Source organism: Salmo salar, chromosome 25, assembly GCF_965601325.2.
Source record: "Salmo salar chromosome 25, fSalSal1, whole genome shotgun sequence".
In the NCBI taxonomy this organism is placed as follows: Eukaryota; Metazoa; Chordata; class Actinopteri; order Salmoniformes; family Salmonidae; genus Salmo; species Salmo salar.
The window spans coordinates 24,135,803-24,156,386 of NC_138315.1; the positions used below are offsets into that span (position 1 = coordinate 24,135,803).

General features: G+C 41.1%; 1 protein-coding gene across 1 annotated transcript; it reads right to left on the minus strand.

Moving 5' to 3' along the window:
* Nucleotides 1–3,461: 3,461 nt before the first annotated feature.
* Nucleotides 3,462–17,112, minus strand: LOC106586429 (sterile alpha motif domain-containing protein 9). The gene is made up of 4 exons (XM_014173701.3): nt 16,740–17,112; nt 15,728–15,790; nt 15,552–15,622; nt 3,462–9,311 (listed from the first exon to the last, which is right to left on the minus strand). Exons 3-4 carry the CDS (start codon nt 15,555–15,557, stop codon nt 6,390–6,392), a joined length of 2,928 nt encoding a protein of 975 aa, XP_014029176.3. The 5' UTR covers nt 15,558–15,622; nt 15,728–15,790; nt 16,740–17,112; the 3' UTR covers nt 3,462–6,389.
* Between the last annotated feature and the right edge of the window lie 3,472 nt (nt 17,113–20,584).

Here is a 20,584-nt window from a genome sequence, read left to right on the forward strand (position 1 = left end):
GACCACCAACTTACTACCCTGAGACAAGGCTGAGTATAGCCCATAAAGATCTCCTCCACCGCACGAGCCCGAGGGGGTGCAAAACTAGACAGTAAGATAATGTCTGACTCAACCCACTCAAGTGACGCACCCCTCCTAGGGATGGCATGGAAGAGTACTAGTAAGACAGCGACTCAGCCCCCGAAATAGGGTCAGAGGCAGAGAATCCCAGTGGAGAGAGGGGAGCCGACCAGGCAGAGACAGCAAGGGCAGTTCATCGCTCCAGTGCCTTGCCGTTCACCTTCACACCCCTGGGCCAGACTACACGCAATCATAGGACCTACTGAAGAGATGAGTCTTCAGTAAAGACTTAAAGGTTGAGACCGAGTCTGCGTCTCGCACATGGATAGGCAGACCATTCCATAAAAATGTAGCTCTATAGGAAAAAGCCCTGCCTCCAGCTGTTTGCTTAGAAATTCTAGGGACAATAAGGAGGCCTGCGTCTTGTGACCGTAGCGTATGTGTAGGTATGTACTGCAGGACCAAATCGGATAGGTAGGAGCAAGCCCATGTAATGCTTTGTAGGTTAGCAGTTAAACCTTGATATCAGCCCTAGCCTTAACTGGAAGCTAGCACTGGAGTAATATGATCAAATTTTTTGGTTCTAGATCTCCAGCAGCCGTGTTAAGCACTAACTGAAGTTTATTTAGTGCTTTATCTGGGTAGCCGAGAGTAGAGCATTGCAGTAGTCTAATCTGGAAGTGGATTAGCATGGATTAGCTTTTCTGCATCATTTTTGGACCAAAAGTTTCTGATTTTTGCAACGTTACGAAGATGGAAAAAAGCTGTCCTTGAAATATTCTTGATATGTTTGTCAAAAGAGAGATCAGGGTCCACAGTTTTATTTGAGACAACTGTACAAAGATTAATTGTATACATTATTTGTATTCAGGAAGGCAGTGAGTTGCTGCGCAACAGCTTTTTCTCCAAATTTTGAAAGGAATGGGAGATTTGATATAGACCGATTTTATTTTTTTCCTACATTTTCCGGGTCAAGGTTAAGCTATTTCAAGAGAGGCTTTATTACTGCCACTTTTAGTGAGTTTGGTACACATCCGGTGGATAGGGAGCCATTTATTATGTTCAACATAGGAGGGCCAAGCACAGGAAGTAGCCTTTTCAGTAGTTTAGTTGGAATAGTGTCCAGTATGCAGCTTGAAGGTTTAGAGGCCATGGCTATTTTCATGAATGTATCAAGAGATGCAGGATTAAAAAACTTGTGTCTCCATTGATCCTAGGTCCTGGCAGTTCTGTGAAGACTCAGGACAACTGAGCTTTGGAGAAATACGCAGATTCAAAGAGGAGTCCGTAATGATCATGATCTTTTCATCGAAGAAGTTAATGAATTCATCACTGCTGAAGTGAAAGCCATCCTCTCTTAGGGAATGTTGCTTTTTAGTTAGCATTGTGACAGTATCAAAAATACATTTTGGATTGTTCTTATTCTCCTCAATTAGGTTGGAAAAATAGGATGATCGAGCAGCAGTGAGGGCTCTTCGATATTCACGGTACTGCCTTTCCAAGCTAGTCGGAAGACTTCCAGTTTGGTGTATCGCCATTTCCGTTCCAATTTTCTGGAAGCTTGCTTCAGGGCTCGGGTATTTTTTGTATAGCCGGGAGCAAATTTCTTGTGACAAATGTTTTTGTTTTTAGGGGTGCGACTGCATCTACGATATTAAGCAAGTTTAAATTTAGTTCCTCAGATAGGTGGTTAACCGATTTTTGTACTCTGACGTCCTTGGGTAGGTGGAGGGAGTCTGGAAGGTCATCTAGGAATCTTTGGGTTATCCGAGAATTTATAGCATGGCTTTTGATGATCCTTGGTTGGGGTCTGAGAAATTGCAATTGCAAACATGATAAGATGGTGGTCCGATAGTCCAGGATTATGAGAAAAAACAATTAGATCCACAATATTTATTCCATGGGACAAAACTAGACCCAGGGTATGACTGTGGCAATGAGTAGGTCCAGAGACATGTTGGGCAAAATCTCTGAGTTGATGATGGCTCCGGGTAATGGAGTCACCAATGACGAGGGTTTTCAATTTGTCTGAGCTTATGGTGGGAGGCTTCGGCGGCTCAGACCCCGTAACGCATGGAAGAGAGACCTGAGAAGGCTCGGCCTCAGACTCCGAATCGTAGCTTAATGGGGAGAACCGGTTGAAAGTTTCTGTAGGCTGAATGAGCGACACTGGTTGAGTATGCCAACAGCGTTTCTTTCCAGAAGCCTTGAGAAAATTGCCCGAATGCGCAGGGACATTTTTATTACTATCTGTACTTACTGGTGGCACAAATGCTGTTTCATCCTTTCCTACACTTAATTTGCTCATGCCTAACGATTGCATCTGAAGCTGGGCTTGCAACATGGCTATCCTCACCATAAGGCGATAGTTCTCCTGGAAATTATGAGTACTGCGAATGCAATTAGATGGCATAGTGTTAATGTTACTACTTAGCTTTTTCAACTGGTGGTCCTGTAGAACCATGTCCAGATAAAGTGTCTGGGGTGAAAAAGATTGAGCGAGGAAAAAAACTAAGACGTTGGTAATTGTGTTAAATGCAGATTTTGATTAAACGGTTATTAAAAGTAAGTTTGGCAGGTAGCCAAGTAACAACAAGCAGCACCTGGGACAAAACACCTCCAAAAAGTTTTTCTTATAGCCATAGCAAGGCATCCTAAGTTGTTGGCCTGAAGTGAGTGTGGACAGAAAGAAGGTCCATGAGGATGGCCTGAGCCAAAGGTGTTCCTCTGTATTTAGGCTATCCTTACACCAATCTCTCCCTAACTTGGTCTCTAGCTTACCCAGCATGCCTGTAGCTGGTTTGGATCCTGGGGCCAGTTCAAGTAGATCCTGCTGGTGGCTGTCAGTTACCAGCCTGGCCAGCCTCAAGGTCAGACTTGACAACATGATTTGGTATCTCTCTCTCTCGAGCGCTTTCCCTGTGAAGTACTACATTCACTTTTGTAGCACAACACAAAAGTTGTGGTGAAAGTATGTTGTACATTAACAAATAACAAAAGCATCAGGAACATATTTTGATCAATGTATGACAAAATGTCTGTTTAGTGTTATCCATTAATAAGCTATTTGTATTTTATTGTAACAGAGTTATTGCATCAATATATTATAGTTCTCGCATGCTTGAACTGCACACCTTTTTATGGCAATTGTTGATAATGGGGCACCTCACCCTACCTCATCTAAAATAAGGGACACCCTAGGAGACAACTGATTACTTTAACACACCATATTATTTTACAACACTTTTTTTTTTAAATACCCCTTTTTCTCCCCAATTGGTATATATATATATGGCTAACTACCAATTGGGGAGAAAAAGGGGTATTTAAAAAAAAATGTGTTGTAAAATAATATGGTGTGTTAAAGTAATCAGTTGTCTATATATATATATATATATATATTTTATTTTTTTTAATTTTTTTTTTTTTTTTTTATTGGACATATAAAGAAACACAAAATACAAAATTGAACAGATACATCCTTTTACCCCATATATTGAACCACCTCCCTCCCTTTAACAACAAAAGCAGCATGCATACAAAAATAAAATACATTTACGATTGGAAATAATATATAAATATGCACACATACATGTACACATACACAAAAATAAAAAATATCACAGCATATTATCCCTTCCTTCCCACACCCTCCCGTATACCATTGGCCAAAATTCGTACTCCTGATCAATAGAAGGCAACTGTTCAAAAAAAGAAATTAAAGGCTGCCATCTCAAGAAAAAGTTAGCAGTACATCCTATTGAATTTTTTCTAAGTGTAGAAAAGACAGATCTTTCAACAAGGATGATGCAGTGGGAGATTTGAGGAGAGGGCTCAGAGGACAGCATAATGTCATATAATCTAGAAGTCAGACCTTGCCGACTTCACGGGAGGGACAAAATCTCCTTTAGCAACGTCTTGGGAGGTAGTTGAGGAAAGGTGGGAAAATGAGAGCGAACAAAGTTACGGGCTTGAAAATAGCGGAAAAGATTAGAATGAGCAAGATTAGATTTAGCTACGAGATCATTAAAACTGATAAACTTCCCATCTAAAAATACATCTTTGAAACAAACCAAACCTCTCTCACGCCACAAAACAAAAGCCTGGTGGAGTTGAGGGTAAAAATAGGTGGTTGTTACAGATAGGGCTTAGAGGAAAAGGGGCAGAAAGTCTAAAATGTTGCCGAAATTGTCTCCAGATCTTCAAAGTAGAGCGCACAATGGGGTTTCCCGTATACTTTGAAGGACACAAGGACAGTGCGGCACAAGCAAGAGCAGAAAGTGAGGATGATTGGCACTCAATTAGTATTTGGTAGCATTGCTTTTAAATTGTTTAACTTGGGTAAAACGTTTCGGGTAGCCTTCCACAATCTTCCCAATTAGTCTAAAGAAGGCCAGTTTTATTGCTGCTTTAATGAGAACAACAGTTTTCAGCGGTGCTAACATAATTGCAAAATGGTTTTCTAATGATCAATTAGCCATTTAAAATGATACACTTGGATTAGCTAACACAACGTGCCATTGGAACACAGTAGTGATGGTTGCTGTGTACGCCTATGTAGATATTCCATTAAAAAAATCAGCCGTTTCCAGCTACAATAGTCATTTACAACATTAACAATGTCTACACTGTATTTCTGATCAATTTGGTGTTATTTTAATGGACAAAAAAATGGTAGTGTATGTCTGACTTCGTATCAATTGGGCTCTTCTTCAATCGATGTCAAAAGCCAGTGGGCCCTTCATTGAGAAACCAATGAAAAATGATACTTTTGATCCCTGCTCTTTTCCATAGAGTTGACTTTTGTACATTGCACTGACTTCTATCTTTAAGCCTGCGTTCCTGGTATCTGCCAGAATGAATTTCCTTTGTACCTCTCCTGTCACCCTGCAAAGGAGCTCATTGACTCTCTCATGCTTCCATATTTTGCCATTTGTCCCAAGTGAATCAACGTCTTCTTCTGGTCTTACACACCACATGATTTCCCTAAGGGAAACTAGGCCAGTATAGCCCGGCTTCTTCCCCAAGAAGAAATGGACAACAGGCAACTTTCCATTGTAAACAGATTTCATCTCGTTCCTGTATGATATCCTCATCTGTGACGCATAGCTTCCCAACTTCTGAGATTCTGGTTGTGACATGATCTGTTTTGGCCACAGCAGAGCTACAGCAATGAAGTGCAGTGCTAATCTTTCACCATATGGGATTTGACCTTTAAGAACTTGGAAAAGAAGATCAATGAGGGTCTGATACGGGCGAAGGTGTTGAGATTCAGGTTTGACACAGCTTAGCACAACATTGGCATAGATGAAATTGACCATTTCTCTAACACTCCTTTCAGGAGCTTTACTCAGAATGAAGTCATACTGCAGGACTATCTCTTGCATTACGTCACCTGAGGTATTGTTGGAGAGGCAATCCAGAATCCCAGAATGAGTATCAGCTTTTCTACTTTCCAAAAATTGCCTTCCCTTGTGAATGTGGATGCTGATTTTCAGGTTCTTGTTTTTCATTAATTCTGTGGAATCTGTCTTGCAAAAGAGGTCACTGTATCTTTGAAAGCACTGGAAGAGCTCCTGTCGAGTTCTTTCCTCTTGACTGTCTTTCAGGGTGAACCTGGGACGCAAGTTGACATAAAAGCTGTCAAGAAAATCAAAGTGCCTCTTCATGCGAGGTCTAAGGTTGTACAGAAGATCTTCAAATTCACGGAGAATGTAGTAATATGAGGCATGTTTGTTATGTCTGGAATCTTTCCTCGCAACTTTTTGGATTGTAATTTTGCCAGAGAGAACTTCACTGAGAATGTCATGACGGACATTGCCTAAAGAAAACACTGGACATTTTTCCAGTATTTTGATGATGATGACTGCAACTTGAATTTCTCCAAGGCACCCTGCAGTGTTGAAAGGGTTGTTGTCTCTCTTGTTTTGTACTCTCTGAGTAGCCTCCTTCTTTGCAATTTCCTGTGTATCCCTGAAGGCTTCTGTTGCCGACTGGGCCATTCTAAGATAGCCTTTGAGCTTTTCAGGTTTCATGGGATCTTCTTTGTCACTTTGTATTGCACTCTTTAGCTCATGCTTGATCACTTGTGCAGATGTGTCAGAAATGTAGGAGTTATCTCTGGAAAGATCTTTCGCTTTCTTTGCCCAGTCCTTTGCCTCCCTGAAATCCCTTTTCTTCAGGTATTGGTATCTGGCAAGAAGCTGAGAGATGACAGCATCTTTGTCAAAGCGCTTGGCTGCATTGAATAGCACATTTTCTTCAACACCTGGTGTTTCCTTTGCAATATCCTGGATGAGAGGTGAAAACTGAGAATCTTCACCCTTGACTTAGTGATGTCTTTTCACTAACATGGTGTGAACATCCTTCATGAGTTTATCTTTGCCCTGTACGCACTCATAAAGCATGTCTGTGTTGAGCAGTAGATCAGTGATCTCAGCTTTGGTTACACTGTATGTGGTTGTAAGCTCCTTCAAACAGTGCACGGCCATGCTTGAGTGGATCATTCTCACTGCCTCGAATACAACCTTAGCCTCCTCTGTGCAGCAGGTCACTAGAGTGGAAAACTTCCCAAATCCAACCTTAACATCGGCGGATCCACTATGTGGCTTGGTCTGGAGGCCAAGAAACTCTTCACAGAGAGAGACTGAGAGTGTTGCACCCTTGCAGTAGACATTCAACAAGACCAGAACAGCAATGAGTTGTGCATGTTTGTGATTTATGTTGAAGCTCTTTAGGGTGTTTCGAGCCACACCCTGTATATACTCGGGTGAAAAGTTCTTCTTCATGATCATGAAAGCGTAGAATGTGTCTGCATTCTTGTAGGTCTTCTCAATCTCCTCCAGTTTTTTCTCGAACTGCCTCTGCTCCAATTCAGAGAGGTTATTACCAATAAACACAGTGTCTTCAGTTGATTCAGTCTTCTCCCAAGACTCAGCCCTCATGCAATTGAGTAGAATGACCTGCGGGGACCTAGATCCAATGTCCTTCTTGACACATTCCTTCTCAATGAGCTGCTGCAAATCATATGCGTCATCCATCTCCTCAAAGTCATCTAGCATGAGCAACACAGGAATCCGGGACGATTGTTCTGTTGTCTCATACATCAGTAGCTTGACCACCTGCTCGGCAACAACAACATGATCAGCGGTTCTGTCCCTCAGAACAGCACAACGGAACTTGTCTTTCAGTGCCCATAATATATGCATGGCTAGTGTAGTTCCACCACATCCTGGGACATGCAAAAGTTTGAAGGACACACAAGCTTTTCTCAAAGAGCTCAAAGCTGGTAGGACAGTGTTCATGATGAAGTCGAACTTGTCCCGTTTGATGAATGGCATGGATCCTGGCTGCTCAGAGAAATAGAAGTTCCACCATGACACCTTTCCTCCTTTGTAGAACTTCTCCTGTATGAGGGCCTTATCTTCATTTCCTCCCTCACACTGATTCACACACAGAATATTCAGGATGTCCAGGCTGCCCTCTTCTTTCTTTTTTAACATCACTTTGCTGCCTCCTCCACAGGGTAGGAAACGGCTGGATTTCCGGTTGTCTGACCACAGGCTGAGGACGGTGCCGTTAACCTCAGCAAAACTGAGCTCATAGATTGATCTTTTTTTAATGTCTAATCCATAGCGGGATTCAATCAGGTCCCTCCAGCAGGTGAATGCTTCTTCATTTTCACAGATGCAAAGTATTTGCTCTGTTCCTCTGAGCTCCTGCCAGAATGTGCTGAATGTCTCAAGTAGAGGGTCCATTTTCTCACTCACAGTAGACAGCAATATGAAAATAACCAGGAATCTCTTGTGTGGTAGCACATCTTTCCGGCACAGGAATGAAATCACATTTCGTACAGACGCTCCTTTCTCTATTAACCATTCATCTACATCTGAAGGTATCTCTTTTTCGATACCCCCATTGCAGAGGATCCAGCTGGTGTTTCGAGTCAGTTTTAGCTTGCTAGCAATGTCTTTGACAGGCTCTGTGATTTTATATTGTACTGGCAAGTGGACATTTATTGTACTCTGGTCTTCAAAGTGCTTCATCAATCCATGTTTTGTCGACTCAGGGTCAAAGTCCAAAACAGCAGTTGGGTTCAGTTCAGGAATAAATCCCAGGGATTCCAATTGAACTAAATGTGATTTGTTGGTCACTATCAAATACCGCTCAAAGTGGGACTTGTCTAAGGATTGGGATCCACCTGTTATCATTTCACTTAGTCTGGAGCCCTGGACACTACTTTTAACCACACTAAGGCGATTTTCCTCTGCTTGTTTTCTTAGCTGTGACAGCTGTGACACATTGTCGACAAACCTATTGTATTCTTCTTTTGGCTTGGCAGAAGTGGTTAGTGCAAGGAGATCCCTGCTGCTGCTGTGATCACGAATGAAGAATCGTTTTTTCTCTTCTTTCTCTGTTTCTTTGTTTTCGGACTTCCTCTTTAATTTCCTTGTCTTCAAGCTGAAAACGTGATAGATGTTCTCTTGACAGATCACAAAGTCTGGCACGATGTCCACTTCTATCACATATTTCTCTGATGATGTCATATCAGGATTGAGAACCTCAACAAATCGAGGTGGTTTGATGCACATCTTGGCTGTCTGGATATGTTTATATTCAAAATTACCCTCAATGGCTTTTGGTAGAGCATTGACATATGCCTCTTTGTCCATTACGCTAACTCCCAAAACTTGTCCATGAACATAGTCTGGCTTGTCACCAACTCCAAAATGTATGGTGCCATTAGTGCGGCTATTCATGCAGGCTGCTGCAAATCGAATAACCTCATCAGTGAACTTGTTCATTTTGCTCTCCACAGCTGCCTCTGACATATGGATGTATGCTTTATATTCATGACAGGGTTCGATATAGTCTGATGCACCTGATTCTGTTACATCAAGAACGCTGTTCACCTTGTATCTGCAGGCATCATGGTGTCGATGAAAAGGGTACGGCTTGCACGGTCTCCCAGACTGATTTGTTGTTGGGCTACTCAACTGCTCTTTCTTAAATTTCAAATGTTCATCCCTCTTGTGAATGATCAACTTTGCAGGCCCCAGTGTGACACCCACCCCTAGTAAATCAGATTTTTCTAAAAGTAAAAGACTAGGCCCATTAATGTTCTGCTGAAACAAGATATCTGCAAATTCACCATCCACACAAGCCTCGTTGAGAGCCCATTGTTTCACGTGATGTTTATTCCAATCCTTAATTTCATCTGGCAGGTCAGTTGGTTTGCCTTCCTCTTCATTCTGAAAAAAAATAGGCTGATTTGATTGAAATTCATAAGCTGTATAGATGTTAACAACAAAATCGTTCACAATTGAGCAGGTTTACTCAACATTTGTTCGTGTTTTAGCGCATATTCAGTTCTCCCCACAAGCCAAACATAACAGATGTGAATACTACTGCAATGAGTGTGCAAAGCTGTCATCAAGGCAAAGGGTGGCTATTTGAAGAATCTCAAATATAAAATATATTTTGATTTGTTTAACACTCTTTTAGTTACTACATGATTCCATATGTGTTATTTCATAGTTGTGATTTCTTCACTATTATTCTACAATGTAGAAAATTGTAAAAATAAATAAAAATCCTTGAATGAGTAGGTGTTCTAAAACTTTTGACCGGTAGTGTATATTTTTGAGTTGAAGTCGGAAGTTTACATACACCTTAGACATTTAAACTCAGTTTTTCAAAATTCCTGACATTTAATCCTGGTAAAAAATTCCCTGTCTTAGGTCAGTTAGGATCACCGCTTTATTTTAAAATTGTGAAATGTCAGAATAATAGTAGAGAGAATTATTTCTTTCAGCTTTTATTTCTTTCATCACATTCCCAGTGGGTCAGAAGTTTACATACACTCAATTAGTATTTGGTAGCATTGCCTTTAAATTGTTTCACTTGGGTCAAACGTTTCGGGTAGCCTTCCACAAGCTTCCCACAATAAGTTGGGTGAATTTTGGACCATTCCTCCTGCCAGAGCTGGTGTAACTGAGTCAGGTTTGTAGGCCTCCTTGCTCACACACACTTTTTCAGTTCTGCCCACACATTTTCTATAGGATTAAGGTCAGGGCATTGTGATGGCCACTCCAATACCTTGACTTTGTTGTCCTTCAGCCATTTTTCCACAACTTTGGAAGTATGCTTGGGGTCAATGTCCTTTTGGAAGACCCATTTGCGACCAAGCTTTAACTTCCTGACTGATGTCTTGAGATGTTGCTTCAATATATTTGTCCTGCCTCATGATGCCATCTATTTTGTGAAGTGCACCAGTCCCTCCTGCAGCAAAGCACCCCCACAACACGATGCTGCCACCCCCGTGCTTCACGGTTGGGATGGTATTCTTCGGCTTACAAGCCTCCCCCTTTTTCCTCCTAACATAACGATGGTCATTATGGCCAAACAGTTCTATTTTTGTTTCATCAGACCAGAGGACATTTCTCCAAAAAGTACGATCTTTGTCCCCATGTGCAGTTGCAAACAGTAGTCTGGCTTTTATATGGCGGTTTTGGAGCAGTGGCTTCTTCCTTGCTGAGCGGTCATTCAGGTTATGTCGATATAGGACTTGTTTTACTGTGGATATAGATACTTTTGTAGCTGTTTCCTCCAGCATCTTCACAAGGTCCTTTGCTGTTGTTCTGGGATTGAATTGCACTTCTCGCACCAAAGTACGTTCATCTCTAAGAGACAGAACGTGTATCCTTCCTGAGCGGTATGACGGCTGTGTGGTCTCATGGTGTTCATACTTGCATACTATTGTTTGTACAGATGAACGTGGTACCTTCAGGTGTTTGGAAATTGCTCCCAAGGATGAACCAGACTTGTGGAGGTCTACAATTCTTTTCTGAGTTCTTGGCTGATTTCTTTGGATTTTCCCATGATGTCAAGCAAAGAGGCACTGAGTTTGAAGGTAGGCCTTGAAATACATCCACAAGTACACCTCCAATTGACTCAAATGATGTCAATTAGCCTATCAGAAGCTTCTAAAGCTATGACATCATTTTCTGGAATTTTCCAAGCTGGTTGAAGGCACAGTCAACTTAATGTATGTAAACTTCTGACCCACTGGAATTGTGATACAGTAAATTATAAGTGAAATAATCTGTCTGTAAACAATTGCTGGAAAAATTACTTGTGTCATGCACACAGTAGATGTCCTAACCGACTTGCCAAACCTATACTTTGTTAACAAGAAATTTGCGGAGTGGTTGAAAAACGAGTTTTAATGACTCCAACCTAAGTGTATGTAAACTTCCGACTTCAACTACATATATAAGTTTATATATATATATATATATATATATATATATATAAACTGTATATATATATATAAACTCAGCAAAAAAATAAACATACCCTTTTCAGGACCCTGTCTTTCAAAGATAATTCGTAAAATCCAAATAACTTCACAGATCTTCATTGTAAAGGGTTTAAACACTGTTTTCCATGCTTGTTCAATGAACCATAAACATTTAATGAACATGCACCTGTGGAACGGTCGTTAAGACACTAACAGCTTACAGACGGTAGGCAATTAAGGTCACAGTTATGAAAACTTAGGACACTAAAGAGGCCTTTCTACTGACTCTGAAAAACACCAAAAGAAAGATGCCCAGGGTCACTGCTCATCTGCATGAACGTGCCTTAGGCATGCTGCTGAGGAAGGCAGATGTGACCAGGGCAATAAATTGCAATGTCCATACTGTGAGACACCTAAGACAGCGCTACAGGGAGACAGGACGGACAGCTGATCGTCCTCGCAGTGGCAGACCACGTGTAACAACACCTGCACAGGATCAGTACATCCGAACATCACACCTGTGGGACAGGTACAGGATGGCAACAACAACTGCCCGAGTTACACCAGGAATGCACAATCCCTCCATCAGTGCTCAGACTGTCCGCAATAGGCTGAGAGAGGCTGGACTGAGGGCTTGTAGGCCTGTTGTAAGGCAGGTCCTCACCAGACATCACCGGCAACAACGTCGCCTATGGGCACAACCCCCCCCGTCGCTGGACCAGACAGGACTGGCAAAAAGTGCTCTTCACTGACGAATCACAGTTTTGTCTCACCAGGGGTGATGGTCGGATTCACGTTTAACGTCGAAGGAATGAGCATTATACCGAGGCCTGTACTCTGGAGCAGGATCGATTTGAAGGTGGAGGGTCCGTCATGGTCTGGGGCGGTGTGTCACAGCATCATCGGATTGAGCTTGTTGTCATTGCAGGCAAGCTCAATGCTGTGCGTTACAGGGAAGACATCCTCCTCCCTCATGTGGTACCTTTCCTGCAGGCTCATCCTGACATGACCCTCCAGCATGACAATGCCACCAACTATACTGCTCGTTCTGTGCGTGATTTCCTGCAAGACAGGAATGTCAGTGTTCTGCCGTGGCCAGCGAAGAGCCCGGATCTCAATCCCATTGAGCACGTCTGGGACCTGTTGGATCAGAGGGTGAGGGCTAGGGCCATTCCCACAGAAATGTCCGGGAACTTGCAAGTGCCTTGGTGGAAGAATGGGGTATCATCTCACAGCAAGAACTGGCAAATCTGGTGCAGTCCATGAGGAGGAAATGCACTGCAGTACTTAATTCAGCTGGTGGCCACACCAGATACTGACTGTTACTTTTGATTTTGACCCCCCCTTTGTTCAGGGACACATTATTCCATTTCTGTTAGTCACATGTCTGTGGAACTTGTTCAGTTTATGTCTCATCTTGTAATGTTCATACAAATGTTAAGGTCTACAATTTTGTTTCTGGTGTCCTTTGACAGCTCTTTGGTCTTGGCCATAGTGGAGTTTGGAGTGTGACTGTTTGAGGTTGTGGACAGGTGTCTTTTATACTGATAACAAGTTCAAACAGTTGCCATTAATACAGGTAATGAGTGGAGGACAGAGGAGCCTCTTAAAGAAGAAGTTACAGGTCTGTGAGAGCCAGAAATCTTGCTTGTTTGTAGGTGACCAAATACTTATTTTCCACCATAATTTGCAAATAAATTCATAAAAAATCCTACAATGTGATTTTCTGGATTTTTTTTCTCATTTTGTCTGCCATAGTTGAAGTGTACCTATGATGAAAATTACAGGCCTCTCTCATCTTTTTAAGTGGGAGAACTTGTACAATTGGTGGCTGACTAAATACTTTTTTGCCCCAGTGTATATAGAGTCTCAAAACTGACAGAATCTGTCATTGATGTCTTTGGGGGAAGAGAGTAATTCCCCAGATGCAGATTGAACTTTGCGAATCATTCGGTCACTCACATTTTTTCAAAGTTGTCTGGCGAGTAATTTGTGTGGTTTGTCACCGAACTAAAAATATTTTTGCTTGGCATAGAGAAAAGATTTTGCAATTTTAGCTGAGAGAATCTGATTATATTCAAATTTTAAAAAGGTCATTTTTTTATGTTTCTCCATAAATGGATGGCTAGCAATCTCCCTATCCAGTAAGTTAATTTGTCCCTCCAGTTCTACCAATTTTCCTCTGTTTTGCCTACTCCTGGCAGTCTGAAAGGAGATGATACAGCCACTCAAATAAGCCTTCAGTGTTTCCCACAATAATGCTGGGAAGTCTCTGTGTTGTCGTTGGTATCAAAGAAAAATGTAGGTTAGTATGGGAGATATCTGGAATCAGGGCAAGGACTCTTTTGAAAAAAGAGGGGTTATCAATGTTTGGCCCATAGATATTTAGTAGAGTTACAGAAGTAGAGTGGATCTCTCCTATTACGATCACATAACGACCCTCTTTATCCGCAATAGTGGTTTTATGTAGAAAGGGAATTCCTTTCGTACCAGAATCGCTGTGCCTGTCGTTTTGGCAGAGAAGTTAGAGTGATACACTTGCCCCACCCACCTACATTTAAGTCTGCTATGAGAATTGTTTTTCAGATGGGTTTCTTGCAAAAATAGAATATCAGACGAGACTGCTTTCAAGTGGGCTAGGACCTTGCCTCTCTTAATTGGTTTGTTTAAACCCTTGACATTCCAGGAAGTGAATGTAAGCCCCGCCCTCCTCTTGTTTGTAGTTCCTATGGTGGCCTGCATAACATGTAACTCAATAAAAAGGTAAGAAAACGCACCAAACCATCATGATCAGCATATGTAGCACCTACACCCGAGCAGTATCCAACCAACCCCTCCCCCCCTGCAAGCACCTTTACTCTCCACCCTGTTCCCCTACTTTCCCCAACATTTCCCCCCCCCCCCCCCTCCCCATCAACCCACATTTAACAGACATACACATAATTCTTAGTCTTGCAGGGAAGAGCAAGGCTGGATGAAGATGGAGTTTGTAGAGTTTGGTCATGACATCTCTGTAGGCGACGCGGTGCTTTGCCACATCGGGCGCATAATCCTCATAGACATGGAAGGGGTGCCCTTTATGTAACAGGTTGCCCCTCAATCGAGCCTCGCACAGGATAAGATCCTTGGTCTTGAAACTGTGACAACAGATGATTACTGGGCGAGGACGTTGGCCCGGTCCAGGCACTGGGACAAGGGCGCGATGTGCACGGTCCAGCTGGGGATCCGAAGCCAAAACATCTGATCCCATTGCATCCTTCAATAGCTTGGCGAAGAAGTCGGTGGGGCGAGAGCCAGCCTCTATCCCCTCTGCCAGCCCAACAACGCAAAGGTTATGACGTCTGGATCGGCCCTCCAGGTCGACCACTTTCACAGAAAGCCTCTGCACACTATCCTGCAATGACGTGCGTAGCTTCTCTAACTCGTCGATCCTACCAACGTTGAATTCAGAAGCTTTCTCAAGGTCCACAATACTCTGGCTCTGCGAAGCGACCGTTCGAATGGTGCTCTTGATTTTGGTGTCCAGTTCAGCAATAGTAGCCTTAAGATCCTCAGCTATAGCAACACGTAGTTCTCCCAGAGCCCGGGTAAGTTCTGTAAGTGACACGTTGTTACCTGTGCCTTCCGCCATGTCTGTCTCGTTGTTTGGCGGGGAGTAGGCCTCCGATGTGGATTTATTGTCCTTTGGTCGCTTATTACTCGACATTTTCACATAGAAAGTTAAAATATTGTATTAGAAAGAAATGTTTGTTGTAAAAAGTGCCATAAAGTAGGTTATGTTAGATTATTTCGCAAAAAAGTTGCAGGAGCCTCTCACACACAGCCGTTCACTCCAACATGCTAGCTCCGCCCAAACATTAAACATTTCTACACTGTATTTCTGATAAATTTGATGTGATTTTAATGGACCAAAAACATTTGCTTTTCTTTCAAATACAAGGACATTTCTAAGTGACCCCAAACTTTTCAACAGTAGTGTATATATACAGTACCAGTCCAAAGTTTGGACACACCTACTCATTCAAGGTTTTTTCTTTATTTTTACTATTTTTACTCAACATTGTAGAATAATAGTGATGACATCAAAACTATGAAATAACACATATGGAATCATGTAGTAACCAGAAAAAAGTTAAACTGGTACAGTAAATATTATTCTTATTTTTGTTATGAATTAGATATTAAATACCTCCATTTGGACTTGTTCAGCCTTACTGAAATCCTTTGGATCCTTGTCACTGAACTGGTTTCTCAGTCAAACTGATGGAAAAATTGAAAAATTGTTTAGTACATGAAATGCAATATAGTCAGTCACCCATTGAATAAGCCAGAGAGAAATACCATTAAACAAAAACCGTGATTTACCACTTTGTTTTCTGTCTTCACCATTTCCGCATAACTGCTGTGCTGCTGTGTTGCTGCAACATGCTGTAAACATAAAACCAGGAGGGGTAGATTATATTACTGTGAAACTGTCTAAAGATACCACCACAAACATTGTAACCAAGGTGTGGCGCACTCGCTGATCCAATCGCTTTAATGCCCCTCTTTACAGACACAACCAGTTCAATTAATATATTAAATCATGAAGTGAAACAAAAGTGAAATGAAGCAATTCAGTTTGGATTCAGTCTCTGAATGCCTACTATAGCAGCCACTCTGTATAAGGCAAGATGTGGTTGTGAAAATCAGGTGGTGCAGGAGAGAACAGACAAAACCGCAAATGTACATCTGATTTAAAAAATGCATTACTTTTACCATGTCATTTCTAAGTACCAAGTAAATACCATGTAACACAAATACAATCTTAACTGCTGTTCAGTAGTCATTTCAATTAAGATTAATTGATTCTTAAAATATATAATTTAGGCCCATGTAAACAAACTGCCTTCTTGTTCAAAATATGTGTAAACATGTTGATCTCATGGGCTGTCCATCATTGCATCCATACCAGCTCTATCTATCAATTTGAGAGTGGTTACATTTCTCCAGACCCATTTCTCACTTTTATAGCAAGTGTGGCAGGGCTGCATCTTGGCTGAAACACGAACTAAGAGTGTTGAGGCGTTAATTATTTAACTAAGAGTGTTGAGGCTTTAATTCTTTTAAAAAGTAGTGTAGGCCACCACTTTTACTATAGTTTAGGCTTTATATGTTAGGCTTCTCAAGTTTAATATGCATCATGTCATTGATTTTCATAATGCACGAAAATCGGTTCAAATAGGCGTTTTAATGGCATTAACAATATAAATGTTGTAATATCCGGATAATGTATAGCATAACTGCAAGAGGTGTTCAATACTTAAGACTGAACATATTTTATAATGTAAAACGTTGTCTATGTAGCCTATAACGTTACGTTAAACCGCAAACTTACCTTTCATTATTATAGCTTTCCTGACAGCAACATGAAATAGTTTGCCGGTCTCACTGGTAAGCAGAAAGGATGGTCGGTGTGGAAATTGTTCGAAAGAGAATAAACCTAAGAATGCTGAAGATGGGGAGGGCGGTCTGCTGGCAATTTGTCAAGCTTTTGACTTCGCTGAAATATAGTGTAAACAATAGCAAGTCTTTCCAAACCAATTAAATTGAAACACTAGTGTAGAAATATTACAGATTTTCAAAGACTTGGTTGAAATAGGTATTTTAAACGAGTATGTGTTATACTGAAAAAAATGGCATGAGGAGGTTGGCTTTAGCTGTCCGTCTGTTCTGGAAAAGTTGTATTCCCTTCCTTCGATTTCCTCAATTCGGCGCGTTTCAGTTGAAACGAAACTTAATTTGAGGTGTATCTCACTCGTAAAAAGTGGCTTCCTCAATCTCCTCATCTTCAGTGCTACATCTGTTCTACTGATCTGAAAGGAGAGGATATGCACTGTTGATGTAGTGCTGTATGTTTTATCCCCTGTTCTCTACACAAATTATATGGAAATCCAGACTAGGGATCTACTTTGCAAACATACAGTAAATCAAATGTTTGGACACACCTAAACCTACAAAGGTTTTTCTTTATTTTGACTATTTTCTACATTGTAGAATAATAGTAAAGACATCACAACTAAGAAATAACACAGAATCATGTAGTAACCAAAAAAAGTGTTAAACAATTCAAAATATATTTTATATTTGAGATTCTTCAAATAGCCACCCTTTGCCTTGATGACAGCTTTGCACACTCAGCATTCACTCAACCAGCTTCACCTGGAATGTTTTTCCAACAGTCTTGAAGTTTCCACATATGCTGAGCACTTGATGGATGCTTTTCTTTCAATCTGCAGTCCAACTCATTCCAAAACATCTCAATTCGGTTGAAGTCAGGTGATTGTGGTGGCCAGGTAATCTGATCCAGCACTCCATCACTCTCCTTCTTGGTCAAATAGCCCTTCCACAGCCTCGAGGTGTCCTGTTGAAAAACAAATGATAGTCCCACTAAATGCAAACCAGATGGGATGGCGTATTGCTGCAGAATGCTGTGGTAGCCATGCTGGTTAAGTGTGCCTTGAATTCAAAATAAATCACTGACAGTGTCACCAGTACCATCACACCTCCTCCTCCATGCTTTACGGTTGGAACCATACATGCGGAGATCATCCATTCACCACTCTGCGTCTCACAAAGACACGGCGGCTGGAACCAAAAATCGCAAAATTGGACCCATCAGACCAAAGAACAGATTTCCACCAGTCTAATGTCCATTGCTCGTGTTTCTTTGACCAAGTAAGTCTCTTCTTCTTATTGGTGTCCTTAAGAAGAGGTTTCTTTGCAGCAATTCAACCATGAAGTCCTGGTTCACATAGTCTCCTCTGAACAGTTGATTTTTAGATGTGTCGGTTACTTGAACTCTGTGAAGCATTTATTTGGGCTGCAATTTCTGAGGCTGGTAACTCTAATGAACTTATCCTATGCAGCAGAGGTAACTCTGGGTCTTCCTTTCCTGTGGTGGTCCTCCTGAGGGCCAGTTTCATCATAGCGCTTGATGGTTTTTGCGACTGCACATGAAGAAACTTTCAAAGTTCTTGAAATTTTCCATATTGACTGACCTTCATCTCTTAAAGTAATGATGGACTGTCATTTCTCTTTGCTAATTTGAGCTGTTCTTGCCATCATATGCACTTGGTCTTTTACCAAATAATGCTATCTTCTGTATACTACCCACACCAGGTCACAACACAACTGATTGGCTCAAACGCATTAAGGAAACAAATTCTACAACTTTTAACAAGGAACACCTGTTAATTATATAAGATGGCGCCGAAGAACATGGCTGATGTTTTACATTCTCCCATCCAATTGTGCTATTTTTATTATTTGCATATTTTCTTCTTCTTGAACTGCACTGTTATTAAGGGCTTGTAAGTAAGCATTTCATGGTAAAGTCTACACTTGTTGTATTCGGCGCATGTGGCAAATAAAGTTTGATTTGAATTGAAATGCATTCCAGGTGTGGCAAACAAATGCATTCCAGCTACCTCATGAAGCTTGTTGAGAGAATGCCAAGAATGCCAATAAGGTAATTATATGTTTAAGGTAATGACTAAAAGTATTCCACCCTGTTACTGTATAATGGAGTGAAATGTATTTGAATCATAATACTAGAATTCTCTAATGTGTGTGTGTCGGACAAGTTAAGACTTTACTATTTAGCAATATAGGCGAGACAGTGTGTGCATAGGAAAAAGGAACTTGTGACAAACAACTTGTGACCACTGTGAAACTGATAACAGGAAAGAGGTCTTCACCGTTAGGCTTGCAGTAGACTATGTAACATGTTGCAGGATAAGATAAGCAATGTATGTGTTGGAGAAGACTTGTAAATAAGCATTGACAGTGTTAAAGAAAAGGAGGGGCATTTATAAGGGGTATGACATATGGTATGACCAAATCCAAGTTATAAAAGGCTATGTGTTTGTATGTTTGGGAGAGCACTCGTGAATAAACATTCTGACTATTGTAAACTGGGACACTGTCTGTTTCATTCAACCAGAATCTCACAAACTCTGGTTTCAGACTGAGTAGTTTAATTGAAGTTCAGTTTAAGAACATTTGAGAACAGAATTCTCGTATCAGCTGTAATCAAGGCAAAGGGTGGCTACTTTGAAGAATCTCAAATATAAAATGTATTTTGATTCGTTTAACACTTTTTTATTTAGTACATGATTCCATATGTGTTATTTCATAGTTTTGATGTCTTCAATATTATTATGCAATGTATAAATTTGTTAAAATAAATAACTTTTGACTGGTACTGTACAACCTTGATATATTTCACTCATGCTGAAAGCTCAGACCTTTATTTGCAGACCATTCTTACCCTCCACACTCTCACATCAGGCCAACACTCAATGTCTTGCTACTGTATGGCTAAACATTTTTCGATATTTTCCCCAAGCAAGTACCATAATAAATATATGACCGATTCTCCAGACAGAACGTCATTCTCCAGACAGAACATCTGGAGAATGGAACTCCCAAAGGTAACTCCCAAATGAACCCTGTATCTTTTATTTGCCTCAGGTTTTAGTAGATGTTATTTTGGTTTGATCATATATGTAGGCTACTATGGCCTTTCTGCATTTGATAGGCAGATTCTGTATTTTCAACAATGCAAGAAGACACATTGATGCGGTGACTATAATCAAAGAACCTGTTTATCATGGTGACATGAGGATTTGTCAAATATGTCACAGTATCCAACATTGGTGCTCCAGTTTACCTATTGTACAGCATAAGATTGCAGGCAGCGATCAACTGTTCTTTGTGGTCCCATTGAATAAAGTGAGTCAAATCTAACTTGTACATATCCAAAACAGAGCAATATAATGCTGGCCTCGGAGGCATCATGCTTTCTTTGAATAAGGACGCACTGCCCAAGTCTGACAGATGATGGCGCCTCAAGCACAAGAGGGGAATAACAGGTACCCTAAAAGAAGAAGACCTGAAGTTACTTTTTTGTAGCAGGTTAGGAGAATTTAGGCATACGGTTAGGAGAATGAACGTAGCAGGTTAGGAGAATTAGGTTAAGGCTAGGAAAAGGGTTAGGGTTTAGGGATACCGAAAATGCTCTCCTAAACTGCTAGGAAAATCACTTCCAGTCGTCGCTGTATCCAAGTGTCGTGAAAAGAGTGTGCCCCTTATACGCGAGGACCAACCATAGAGATAGATAGAGGAATCATATTTATATCTGTGCCATTGTAAAGTCTGTGACAGCATGAGCAGCACCAT